At 39.6% G+C, this 14,004-nt stretch overlaps 1 protein-coding gene across 4 annotated transcripts in view; it reads left to right on the top strand.

Annotated features, from left to right (window-relative positions):
• The window catches only part of LIMCH1 (LIM and calponin homology domains 1), a 175,385-nt gene extending 161,706 nt beyond the window's left edge, over positions 1-13,679 (top strand). For 3 of the 4 annotated variants that reach the window (XM_063157368.1, XM_063157364.1, XM_063157367.1), the window contains 7 exons: positions 977-1,113; positions 1,904-2,034; positions 3,838-3,961; positions 5,184-5,270; positions 7,179-7,287; positions 8,146-8,248; positions 10,626-13,679. In XM_063157368.1, coding sequence (XP_063013438.1) covers positions 977-1,113; positions 1,904-2,034; positions 3,838-3,961; positions 5,184-5,270; positions 7,179-7,287; positions 8,146-8,248; positions 10,626-10,651 — 717 coding nt within the window. In that variant the 3' untranslated portion in view covers positions 10,652-13,679. The remainder of the gene's footprint in view (positions 1-976; positions 1,114-1,903; positions 2,035-3,837; positions 3,962-5,183; positions 5,271-7,178; positions 7,288-8,145; positions 8,249-10,625) is intronic. The other variant, XM_063157366.1, reaches the window with a different exon arrangement.
• Positions 13,680-14,004: the final 325 nt, after the last annotated feature.

Below are 14,004 nucleotides of genomic sequence, written 5' to 3'. Positions count from 1 at the left end.
AGATGAGACTGAATCCTACCTCCCCAGTTTTCCTCCTTTTCTCTCCCATCATCCCTCCTAGAAAGCAGCAAAACAGAGGAATGTTTACTCTCTATGTTTGTTTGTTTGTTTTCACTCATGCAGCAAAAATGTATAATTTAATGCATCTAGCATCTGATTAAGTTAGTGTTTGCAGAGATCAGGGAATGACACCCCAGGTGAAATCACAGTCAAGTAAATGTGGGATTCACAGATGTAATTTTCTCTTGCCTAAGGCACCAGCATCCAGTCATCTGCCTTTTTCCATTGAATTTCAGGATTAGGAGTACTGTATCAATTGATTCTCCTCTCACTCTTCCTGCCCCCCATTCTCCCTCATCCCTGTGCAAAGGCCTCAGCCATGGCCAATTTTCCACATGGCTGTGTAGCAGTAACTTCCTTGGTGGAGCTGCTTATGCCACAGTCAGGGCACTGCCTGCACCCAGAAGCAGAGGATCTCATGCCATTGCTTCTTTAAGCTCCACAAGTCAGGTATGAACCACTCCTGTAGCACTTTGGAAGTAGTACTGTGTTGCCTCTGAGGATGCCCAGTGCATGTGAGCAATGCTTTGCTCCCAGGCAGTGACAGCAAGCTGAGGTCATTCACAAAGTCCTCACAAGTCCAATGGGAGACTGTCTAGACTCTCAAAATAATTCAAGGATTTCTGCCAAAGATTATGTAATGGGAAATTTTGATTTGCCATCCTTAGCACCATAATTGGTACCTAATTTATTTCATGCTCAGCTCAGTCCAACCAGTTGTTTCAGTAAAGTCTTAATTAAATCCAAAGTGAGCCTTATCAGGGTCAAGTGGCTCTACTATATAAATGAGAGATGTTCTTTTCGATAATAAGATGTGTCAACACAATGTATCTAGGGGCAGCCTGTACTTTTCCCATGTGTGCACCAATGCCAAATTCAAAGGGGACTCCTTGTTCCCTCTTCATCTGTCTTCTAGAACTCAACTGATTCAAACAGCTGTCCAGGGGAAGACAAGCAAAAAGAAGTTCCAAAGCAGAAAAAGCTGCTCTGGGAGCAGGACACTGTGTCACCTCTGAAAAGCAGGGAAAGTGAACTCTGGCAAGAAAAGAGGAGGTATGTATTAACCCTAAGCATTTCTAACCCTGTGGAGCTTTGTGTTCTCTTGGCTTCTGGGATATCACATGTGCCCACAATTGATGCTGGAGCATCAGCACTTGGTGGCCTCCATGCAATACATCCTGATCAGTGTTCACTGGCCCCACGGACCAATGCACGTGTGGCAGTGCACAGGGCTAGTTGTGCATATCAGAAGTGTTGTCTTTGTCTTGTATGGCCTTTGCCAAGAGGCTGTCACAGCAACCAGATCAGACCCTAGACAGCTCAGACATCTGTGTGCACTGTGTCTTGTGCACATTTCACAAGCCATCTAAAGGACTAAAGGAGCAGTGGCTGTTTTCTCTCAGAACCTGTGTGAAATTGCCTGGCTGTCTCAGAAATGCCATACCAAATCTTGCCAGGCGGTGTTTGAAGTCCTGGACTTTGCTCAACTGCTAATTAACAGGTCTCACAAAAGAGAAGAGGCATCTGATGATGCTGAGCAGTGTATAGAGAAAATGGATTAAAGCTTTTTTTCTGTCAAAGAAGCCCTTTCCTACAAATGCAAAATTGTCTTCAGCACATCTAAGTGGCAGTTTGAGATAAGCAGGAGGACTTGGACTATTTGGAGTCAAACTCGTTAATTTATCAAGGTTTTTTCATTGCTTTGTCATTACAAAATTGACAGAATAACAAAAACCCTTTTTGTAAAAAACAGACTGGTATTCAAAAGTCTGTTTTAGCCATTATGTTCTGGGTGACATTTCTCCTGGCTTTGTTTGTAGAATGTGACTTATTTTTATTGCAGTGGAAATAAGGTGCTCTCAGGATACCCAGGGACTGGTATCCTGAAAGGAGGAAGCGAGCAGGAGCACCACATGCCGGGGATGGAGCGCAGCTCACCTGCCAGGCTGAACCTGCCTCTGACTCAGGATGAGAGTAAGACTCTTCCCATGCATGTGTTCTTCTCCAGATAGAAATCAGGCAGGAACCTAACTCAAAGCATTCTGGAAGTTGACAGTACACAAATATCTTCAAAAGTGGATTATCTCAGACTAAAAATTTATTTTATGTTAGCAAAGGTAAATATGTTAAGGTGAAATTTAAACTCCTCTTGTTTCCATCAGAGATGACAGCAGGTATCTCGTTTATAGGTCTGCATGTTCACAGTATCAGTTAAAAAGTTTATCTTCTATCTTTTACATAATCTTACATGCCTACAACATATAGGATTTATCTTGATACAAAGAGCATATTTCCAACACTTACTTTGTGTTTTTGTAGGTAATTAGATTCTTGATGTCAATTTCAGTCCAGTCAAAATCACTACATGTGATATGTAACCTTTACAAGCCAAGCCTAAAGCAACACCTGCCTCAATTTTGTCATTAGCAATGTCTAATGACATTTAAAGTTAATTTATTTTTTTAGCTCCCACGAGTATGGGTGTTTTTGAAGGAAAGAATTTCCCCAAAGCATTGCTGTCATGAGGGTCACCCTAAAAAAAAAAAAAACAAACAGCAAATTTATGAACTTAGCATCATTATCTATCTAATACAAGTGAACAGTGGAAAGTAAATAAGTAGGACTAAAGACAGCAAGTGAATGTGAATTCTGAAATCAAGTTTTAGATTTCTGTTTTCAGTTCAGCATAAAAATTCATTATTCTAAAAAATGTCTATGGATTGAAAAGTTTTCAGTGGTATTACTTGCTCCAAATGAAAATTCATCATAGTAAACTTAGTAGGCTTCCTTGTCTCAGTTTTATTGTATTCTTAGTGCTTTGATAAAAGTTGCACAAAGAAAGAAAGCAAGCAGAATATATATTATCCTGCAATACAGCCTTGGGGATTTGTGGTAGTGATTAAGAAAACTTAACAGGTTTGACAATTTTAAACTACATCTGCCGATAACCCTGCCTAAAGGTTTCCTGGGTTCTTTTCAACAATTTGGTCCTCTGCAAGTATTCTGACAGCTCTTTTCTTGCCTCTTAAAGCATCCCATCCTTGCTCCCTCCTTAAACCCTTAAATAATCAGGTGGGTTTATTGTCTTGATATCAAAACAGGTAACAGGCCTTTCATAGGCCCCAGCAAAGTCTTCATTCTCTAAACCAGATGGTTGGCACACAGCAGGGTAAGGCTTTTCTCCAACTGTGAGCCACAAAATTCATCTTGCAGGGTCCAGGTAATGCAGTGTTTCTCAAGGATAGGATGGCTGGCTGCCTGGGCATCTCACAGGTCATTGCTTTTTGCTGTGAGGCTGCTGCTGTCACTGAGCCATGTGAAGCACAGAAGAAAATGACAAAGGAATTACTGTTCATCAGTAGGTTTATGGAGAGCAGTGACTGTACCACCATCCCCTTAACTCCTGCTGTTGAGACGTTTGGATCCTCCAGCACCACAGAAGTTTCAGTGTCTCTGGTGCTTCCTCCATTACAACAACCTTATTTTCCCAAGTGCTGTTTGTGGATGGCTGTTTGACCTTGCCCTTTCCCCTTCAGAAATACATTCAGCAGCAGGGTAGATCATGTGTATGTGAGGGTAATGCTGAGGAATGATGTTCCAAAGAGGTCTTCTGATGTAGCAAAACCTGTCTCTGACTTTGTGGGGGTTTCTGAGAAGTTTGTTTTAAGGAGCAGTACATCTCTCTCCTTTGTTGTGTGCCCACAATCCATGATGGTTCATAAATACTGACAAAGCATTTTGCCTCAAATGCTGAGTTTTCCCCACCTCTGGCTGTAGATGTCTCCTGGAATCAGCAGCTGCTGACAAAGCGATCTCCACAGTGCGCGGAGGACATTCGGCAGAGACCATTCCTGGGCCAGGCTGTGGGACAGCAACCAAGCTCTGCAGGGGAAGCAAGGAGGTGAGAACGTAAAGGTTATTGAAGAGATTGAGAAGTCCTGCTCGCTCTGTTCTCCCTTACACTCCTGCTCAGCATCCTTTGTTGGTTGGGTTTGATGAGTCCTGCAGTGTGAAGACGCCCTTCATGTCTGGCTTTCCCACAGAGACTGCTGACATTTATCTACTTGATTTCTCATTACAGGCACCACAGTTATTCATTTCAGGAGGGAGCACACCCCCTGCATGCCTCTCTCTTCTTTTCCCTTAGCTCTTTCTGCACATATCTGCATAACTTTTCATATGCTTAATTTGTTTTAATTGCCTGAGACAAATATTTGTAGGTAATAAGTAGCTAAATATGAGGATGGGGAGGTCAGGTTATATCTGCCTCTTTGAAGATGGTATCCAGGAGCTTCATTCCTCATCTTCCAAACACGTATTGATTGCTACTTTCTAGTACTTTAAAGATTATGCCTTTTAAAAGAAGATTGAGATAAAGTAGTATTTGCCTTCTGCTGTAAACTTTGGTGAAGTGTTTTTTCTTGCTACTTTGCCTGTGGTTTTTGAGTAAGCCTTACTGAATGGTAACACCAGTTCTTTTGGTAAATAAGGAATCTGTCTGCCTAGTATTTACAAAAAGAAGCTATGCAACGAGAAAGGAACATCTGTTTTCATTAGCATATATATGAACACAGTCTTCTGCAAAACCTGTTACCTCTATTAAGGTTGTATCCAGTCAAAACTAATGTAGATTGAGGTTTGATTGCCTATTCCTCATTATAAACTGCTTGTGTGTATGTTTGAGAAAATTGTTATTTAATCTATTTAATAGAAACCATTTTAAGCAGTTACTGTTTGGATCAGTCCTATCATTTCTGGTAACAAAAACCATGGTTTTGATAACCAGGTTCTTTCAGAGTAGCATAGATAGCAAATAACCATTAACCAAATAAACTACCTTTCTGTGTTGGTAGCTTCCTTTTTACTCAGTAAAGAGCCAGCAGAGAGTGTGGTGTGGTGTGACTTGGCTTAACCCTCCCTCATCATGGTGGGAGCTGTGATGGATTGGTGGGGTGGGCAGGAGTCTCCACATGGCTGATTACTGTGTGAGTCACCTGATTGAGCAGCAGCTAGCAGACTCAGAAGCAAAAGTCCTGAAATTCACTAACTGGAGTTTCTCCATACAAAACCTGGTTTCATTTGTTGTTCACCTGCAGTAACATGTCTTCTCTGCTGTGTTTTAGGGGAGGCTATCATGAGAACTTCCGATCTGGGCCGTCGTCTCCCTGCTCTCCTGCTGCTCTCAGTCACTCACCCAACAGGTACCAAAGGTCAATAAGGAATTTTGCAGACCAGACACATCTTGTAGTTGCTGGTGAATTGCCAAAGTGAAAATCACATTAGTATTATGTGGATGCACTGTTAAGTCTGCTAGGTGTTGCAATTCATACCTGTCCATGGGATAAACATGTAGCTCCCATATTTTTTGCCAGCTTCAGTGGTACTGTTACATTTGCGAATAACACAGTTCAGAGAGCAGCTCTAGAACTCTGCTTGATCATTGAAGTTTCAATAAAATTGAAATGGGACAGTATAAACCTCAGTCAAAGTGTGAGTTCAGAGCACTTAAGCCAAAGAATATCTTCATTGTGAATAGTCACCTGCTCAGGAGTAAGATCTGTTCTAGACATTGGCACTTACTGATTTAAAAATAATTTTTTTCTTTCATTTCCAAACTAGAAACACATTTTGCTTTTTTGCTGTATTTTAGTTTGCCCACAATCATGCTAATCTCCTAGAGATTTGATTCTCTCAAAGCAATCTGTACATTTTTCAGTGAGTTATGTGTACCAACTCTAAATACATGTAGCCTGATTAAATCACTGATAATTTGGGATATATTAAAATCAGTTTGCTTATTATATAGGGTAAATTAATATAACACAACACAGCAAGTTTCTTTATTTTAAATTACATTGTTCTTCACTTTTCAGAGCAAGACACTCCCTCTGATATCACTTGCGTTGATGTGAAATTATTGGGAATTTTTTACATGAACAATTTATTATGTTTTTCTAACTGTAGCTGCAGTTTTGGTGGGATTGCAGATCATTTCCTTGCTACAGATTGCTAGTTGTGATAGCTACTTCATATTATTAAGTAGCTATATTCTGATGTGAGAATCTTTTGCATTATCTTTTCCTGAAATAAATCTTCATTTTGTAAACAATAAATGGGATATAATTCATTTTTCCACTAAAACATTGGAAAACTAAAACATTAAAAATTTCCCAAGACTTTAATTTGCTCTTGTAGTAACTCTGATAGTGGAGAAGAAGTAAAAACAAAGGTGAACTCAGAAATAACATAGAAGCAGAAGGCTGGGGGGGGACCCCAGTGAAGTTATTCTATAAGGAATAATGATAATGAACCAACAAGACAGTATAAGTCTGTACTGCCTGTGTCCATGGTGGGCTCAATAGCTGGAAGCAAGGGCAGTTTTCTAATTGTGATGAATTTTTCTGCTGCTTCTGTCTCTCTTTCTCTGTGTCTCTTTTTTTTTTTTTTTTTTTCTCCTAAATGGTTCTTTTGTCATGCTGCAGTCCAGATCTGTATCTGTTGGTGGCTTATTGTGTTGCTGCATCAAAACCTCATAGCAAGAGATTGTAAACTTGCTTATCTGAGTAGTATTTCATCAAACTGTCTTTTCAAAACTCATGAAGTATCACACAGTTTTTCTCCTGGTTGAAAAAAGCATTGGTGACACAGAGTGACAGGGGATCCCTTTTGGTCTCAGATTCATCTCACTAGGCCAAGAATCAGTTCTGGCAGGCTGACAGGCAGGAGAGAAGTGAAAAGTATGAGACCCATAAAGTATGAGACCCCTGCACTGCCATTAAAACCATTATGAAAAAGGGCACCAGTTGTTCCTGGGGCTCTGAACCTTCACCCACCTGTCATCCTACTGCAGATTTAGGAGAGAGGTCTAGACAGTCCTTCAGGACTGCTGAAGGTGCAAGTTGAAGAATTTTCTGCATTGCAGATGGAGATCCAATTTCAGGTTTTCTCTGACTAGTTATAGTATTAAGTGGCTGCAGCAGCACAGTCTGAAATGAGGCAGCCAGTGCCTGGTCTGTTGCTACTGTAGTTATGCTGTCATTTTAGCATCAGTTGCAGTGTTCTTGAAGCCACATTTTTCTCTCAGTTGCAGTGTTCTTACAGCCGTGTTTGCCTCCTAGGTCTGTCAGCGGGAAGAAGCTTTGTTCTACCTGTGGTCTGCCTCTTGGAAAAGGAGCTGCCATGATTATTGAAACACTCGGTCTCTATTTCCATATTCAGTGCTTCAGGGTATGGTTCTTGCTTTATTAAGAAAAACCTCAAGTCATGCACAGAGCAAGTAGAGAGTAGATGTGAAACTGAAAATGAGAGGACCGGGGGATTTACATGGTTGTTATGTCTGAGCATGTTTGTAAAGAAATGGAAATAACACAACTAATGTGTTATCTTGCAGTCAGACATATTAATTGGACTAAAACCTGTGATCAAGCAAGCAAATTTAGCTTCTGTTCTTACAGGGGGGGAGGGGACTATCATATAATTTCTCTATTGTGCTCATTGTTTTTTAAGTATAACATTATTTACCTTGCGAGTTGTTTTTTTTTCCTTCCAAAAGCATGATCAGTCCCAAAGCCATCTTTGATCTGCCCCATGGTTGGAAAGCTTTGACTATGGAATGAATGGTGTATTCTGGCTTTTACCAGAAATGTCTTTTGACTGTTTTGAGTGTTTTCTAGAGAAATCAGAAAGTATCCATTTCGATTATCTCTGGCTCAATTGATATTAGACATTTGTGAAGACTTTTTTGATTTTAGACATTTACCCAGACTAAATCTCTGGCCTCTTTAAACTTTGTCCATTACAACTTACCTGCCTACAGAATGCAGCCTCAAAGTCAGATGTCCCATATAAGAATTAGGCTTTATTTCTGTGTAAGCAGAGGCTGCTGAAATCCAGTCCTAAACACTTCTGACTCTACAGAAACCCTCTTACTGGTTTGCAGTGTTCCCCAGGAGTATGGGCTGGGTTCTAGGCGGGTATCTTTCTCACCGTTCCAAGAACTACTTGAACAAAAGTAAAAATTTGGGAAGAGTTGTGACAAATAGCAGGGCACGGTCTCTCTTACTTTCTGTGTTCTTCACCTGACAGTGTGGGGTTTGCAAGGGCCAGCTGGGAGATGCAGCGAGTGGCACGGATGTCAGGATCAGAAATGGCCTTCTGAACTGCAACGATTGCTACATCCGATCCAGGAGTGAGTACCGAGCCTGGCAGCTCCCACAGGGAATGCTGTGGCCATGATTTAACTGCTGGCTTTGTCCAGCTCTGACACTCAGGTGTATCTTCACCATGGGAGGAGGAGCCTTCCCATGCCATTTCAATGATTTTCTCTGATCAGAAAAGATTTCCAAGCCCATTACATTTTCCCAGAGGATCTCTGTCGAGCACTATTAGACTCAAAGGTTGTTTCTGTGCATAAACATGAACTCCTATACTATGCACAGATTTTGCATGACCCAGAGGCTTGGATCTCTCACATCACATGAGACAATGTAGATAATTCTACTTGATCTAGGACCCTGGGTCGTGTTTGGAGAAGTTCCCATCTTTTTTAAATCTCTAGGCCTCCTTTTGTGGACAAAATGGTCATGTGAAATATTAAGAACGTTCTGAAACTCATACCACACAACTCTGTGGTGGTATCCTCAGATATGTTCTTGCCATACATTTTGAAGAATGAGCCCAACAATTGCATGTCAGAAAGAAAACTGTGATTTTGCTGCCTTAGAGCGGGTCAACTAAATGTCTTTCCAAGTCCTGGATTTCAGTGACTGGTACTAAATTATAAGAACATTTCAGATTTGCCCCAATGTCACCAGTGATGGTCCGTGATCATGCTGGTTTCCATCTTGTGGAAACAGTAAGATGCAAAACAATGGGATTAATTTTCTTCCTGTTAAATATTTTTTGGGATATTCACTGCCTACAGTTCCAACTGATAAGTGGACATCTAGAGGTCTTTTTGCTTACTATTTCCCTTGCCCTCTCTCAAAAGTACTGGCTGTAGAAATTCAGGAGTAGGGAAAGTACCTCCCTACCTCTGCCAGAAGAAAAATGGGTACATTTGCTCTGGTGCTTCAGGAATGAGATACTTCTCCATCAGCAGAGCTAGAGGGTGCTATTGTATAACTGGATTTTTTGGTGATTTTTTTCTTAAATTCTGCTAAGAAATGTTATCAACTTTTTATTATTTATTTAACCTGAAATATTTAGAAATAGCTTTTTCCTTTCCCTATAGGGCTTGATACTATAAATCTTCCTCATGTGGATGAGGTCCTGACCCTTAAAATGCAGATTTACTCATCCAGCTTTACAAAAAAAGAGAGGAAGGTATAAAAGTTATCATTTCCTTTTCTTCTTAGTCCTTTTTACTTAAATGAAAATCTAGGTCCCTTGAGGATAGATAAAGGCTCAAAAATTATCAGTTTATATGCTGTAGAAATCACTCTATCCATTATAACTTCTACAGCAGTGTTACTAGAAAATGCATTAGAGACCTGTGTGCAGTGTTTCATGTAACAATGTTTTGCATTTCTACATGCCCAGCAGAATGGTAACCAAGTCCATGACAGAGGAAATAGGTTTTGAGAAAATGTATGGCTAGTGAAGAATAATAATGGCATGAGGGTTTTAATTTTTACAACAAATTGCCTCTGCTGTGTCCACTGGTCATGCAAAATCTCAAAATCCAGTCAGTTGAATTTAAGCTGCAGTAACTGTTGTTGACAATTGAAAGGATAGAACTGTATGCTTTGGATAGAACTGTAAATATTGCTAGTTGCTGTTTTTTAGCTAAAATTTGATGCACTGCACACCTGAAATTAAGAATAAACTGCAATGTCAGTGTTTTGCCTTTCAGTTCTGGGAATAATGCTGCAAAATGTCAAATCAGTTGTTTGATTGCATGGTTTGTGCCTTCCTGCCCCCATGAGACCTGTGCAGCAGTGGGCAGAAGTGACAGTCTCTGACTAACCTAGGGTCAGTCAGTATTGTTTGGAGACAGTTATGGACATTTGATGAAATATTTTGACTCCCAGAAGCTTATCTGAAAAAATGGACAATTCTGTTTAGAAATAAATCATCAAAAAAGACGACTAGAGAAGCATTAAGGATTATGTAGTAGTCCAGGGTCCAAAATATTTCTGGTTTTCAGATAAAAGTGGATGGGGCTTTTATCAGTAGGTTGTTTCTGTACAATGAAACCTCACGAGGAAGGAAATTCTGTATTCAATGTCAAACACAGGGAGTGGTCACAGGTTGATGAGAGTCAAAGTCAAAGGCTGCAGAGCCTTAAATAAATATACACACAAGTACTTTGGGCGTAAAATAAGATAAAACTTCATGCAGAATGCATTCAACACATGGCAAGGAAAATGTATTTCCACTGGAATTATGCTGAATCTTTGTCATAGTTACTGCCCCCTCCCCAGCTTTGCAGGAGAAAGAAAAGAGAGGGCACAAATATATAAAGCGCCAGATACATTTTATTGAATTGTAGAGGTCATGTACAGAAAAGTCTATATTTGTTAAAATTTGTAACCAATTACTTGTTTTGGTTTTGTTTTGTCTAGCTGCTGGACAGCCAACTACATTGTGACATGACTTTCAGTCCTAATAAATTTCAAGAAGGAACTCTCTTCTCATATGTATCGGCTGCCTCCAGACAATCACTTGTAAAAGCTTGAATCCATGGACATGATGGCTCTCATCTCGTTTTTAAAAACTCACAAAAAAGCTGCACCTGCTCCTTTGAAATGCAATATGTTGGGTTTTACTTCCTTAAGAAATTTGCAAAATATGTATGACCATGTTTGGGAAGGCAAAGCCTGAGTACTATAAAAAAAAAACAAACAAAACCACCTTTAAGGTATGCTTATGATACCCAGTCTGTTACCTTGTTCTTTTGAAAGTAATAAGAGAATAAACATGCAATAAAGCTGTTTTGTTTTAATATTTCTAGCAATTAAAAAGTTTAAGTTTACAGAACCTTTATAGAATATGCCAACTTGAGCTGAGAAGTAATTTTGAGATAGTATCTAATCAGTGCATTTGGAAAACTAAACATCACAGCACGACTTCTCTGTTATAACTGAAGCTATAACATTTTTTATACAGAGACTAGTTTGATAATACATCCTGTACTTCTGAAGCATTTTTTGTTAATATTACCTTCAATGGAGGGTAGAAGTTAAACAAATAAATTATTGCACCTTTAGTCATAGGAATTTTTGTTTGTGTACCTCAAGTAATGTTCATGACTATAGCTCAATATTCTCTGAAATAAAGATTTCTTCATTAAACCTAAAGACTGCATACCATTAACAATGGGAAAATTCCCATCAGGAGCAATCCTTCTTAATAAGCCCAGCAGCCTGTGTTGTCATTAAACTCGCTGGAAGGTGATGTGGGGAAGAGCAGCCGAGTGGAGCTGTGAGTCTCTGAGCTGAGCTTGATGCTGTGGTGAAGCTTTTCTCTTTGGCATGTGACTTGCCAATTGATTTGAGTGGGCTGGACATCTGCTCATTCACTTGCAAACATTACACTTGGTTGAAATCTCATGCAGAGAAACACATGTGGTTTGGGTAACCCCCCAGGGTGGAGAATTAGACATCCTTGAGCCTGTGTTCCTCCATCCACTATCCAAAAATAGTCAGCAAAACCCAGAAGTGTGGAAGATGGGCAGGGAGGAGGCTGGAGCCGCAGGCAGAAAAACTACCTTGCCTGTGTTTGGGACAGTTTTCCTTTGTGCTCTTTGATTAAGCATGTGATCCAGCAGCTCATTGAAGCAGAGGGTTCAGCAGATATCTACAATACACAAAGTTAGGGAATGTATTGCAACTGTAAAATATCCTAACACTTTTTGGTAAACAGTTACTGGAAATATCTTCAAATGGAGGGAAAAAATCTTTTTCTGCCTTAAAACCACATAAAACTAAATGAATAGAGATTTCTTTTATCTATGTGCATATCTGTCATCTTTTGATGTGTTGGTAAATAGAAATGAAGTGGTTCTTAGGGAAGCAATAATTCTGAGTTGTTCTCTAGATAGCAATTATTTATTGAAATGCTAGACAGTTGCTTGCATGTGAGTTGCATAACCATGCAAAACTATGTGTCTTCAAACACACCCATGTGATGTCATTGGAGGACATTGTGACTATCTGCTGGAAAGTTACATGTGACTTCCTCAATATTGTGCCTTAGAAAATGCAAAGCTGTTGCACACAGTCAGCAATGACTTATGAATGCAATAAATCCAACAAGCTGAAGTCCTTCTTGGACTTCACCTGGGGAATATTTTTAAGTAAAAATTAAATAAATCAGACAAATGTTTTGGAACTAAAAGTGATATCCTATATTTTGATCAACCACCTACATGATTTACTGTCAAAAGGTTTTGATAACCAGGATGCTTACTCTCTGCTTGTGGTTGTTAAAACATTTTCCCACAAAGAATGTGTAACATGGAAATTCAAGAAGCAGATTTCGTACCTGATGTGGTACATCTGTATAACTCCCTACGTTGCATTAAGGATATGTAAATATATAATGTCTGAACCTAATTTTTAAATGAGACTGTGCATGCTTGTGCATCTATTTGGTATGGGTCTCTAGCGCTGCTGCACCCACGTGATAGAGTTAGATGTGCAAATCAGTCCCCAAGTGTATCAAAGGTTGGTGTCTCAGAGGTCAGGTCCGCTTCTCATTCATGTAGGGGTAAGTGCCCAAAGGGCTTAGGAGCATGGTTGGGATAAAGTGCATGAAAGAGGGGGGAGGGATATTGCATCACACTGCAGACACATCACTGGGTCTCTGGAGCCACTTAGGAATTGCTCCCAGTGTCTATCAGATAGTTTTGTGTATGCATGCTTTAGCTAAGTTGATTGTACTCAAAGCGAAATGAAGCAGCGCTCAACAATGACGATTTTTTTCCGCTAATGAACATCTACTCACCAGCACAGAATAATTTCCAACAGTTTTCCAAATCATACTTGCCAACTTCTTGTGTTTGATTTTATATTCCCTCTGGAATCTTACATGGCAAATTCATTCAGGCTAAGATTTTTTTTTTTCTTTTTTTTTTTTTTTTCCAGTTTAAACACATTAAGATTATACATTTCTAGTCAGGAACTTTGAGCACATAAAAAAATAATGCTTCCCCACATTTGAACTGCAATGTAAATGTATTTGTTGCAAAAAATGATTTATTATTACTAAGCAAGTACAATATATGTAATGGGTTTTAGATGTTTTGGAATTTATTTAGCCTCTTACTACTTCAGAGAACCTGAACAGGTGTCATAACCCATCTGTATTTTACAAGCCCATTTTCATGGTGTATTTTTTCCTTACTCTTGCTATGTAGTGTTATTGATGCAGTACATCTGTAGTTTTCAGTGAATGTCGTAAAGGTTGGTGAACCAGAGGGGAACCATCCTTATCTGCATGTCCATTCAGGGACAAGGATTGCTCTCCCAGCTGGGGCTAATGTTGAATACCAATTATGCTAATCTTCCCTTTATTTTATTTATTCTAAAATGCCTCTGGAAATTAGGAAAACTTGTCTAAAACTCAACAGCTTTTATAGTAAATGTATGTTTATAAATAAAATGTTGATTACCTTTGGTGGTGTTGATTTTACTTATTCCAACTAACTTCTATTGCATGAACCTGGATTGCAGAGTAGAGGCTTCTGCTTGGTTGAGCTTGGCTGAGCCAAACTATGTTTCCCAGGTCTTAGTGTATGAGATGAGACAATAAAAAAGACATGGCTGAGATGGCAAAATGCACTGTGGATTGCCACTGAAAGCTGTGGCCCTCTATTCACGAGAGCATGTGTGCCTGTTGTAAAAGATGAACAGAAAAGGCTTTCTGTGAAGAGGCTAACCTAAAGTCCTCAGATCTTTCATCAGTATTGGTCGACTGTGGTTCAGACCTTCACCCAACAAA

Source organism: Melospiza melodia, chromosome 5 (assembly GCF_035770615.1).
Source record: "Melospiza melodia melodia isolate bMelMel2 chromosome 5, bMelMel2.pri, whole genome shotgun sequence".
NCBI classification, from domain to species: domain Eukaryota; kingdom Metazoa; phylum Chordata; class Aves; order Passeriformes; family Passerellidae; genus Melospiza; species Melospiza melodia.
Note: the sequence above shows the minus strand (reverse complement) of the source record. Positions and strands in the feature narration are given on the sequence as shown.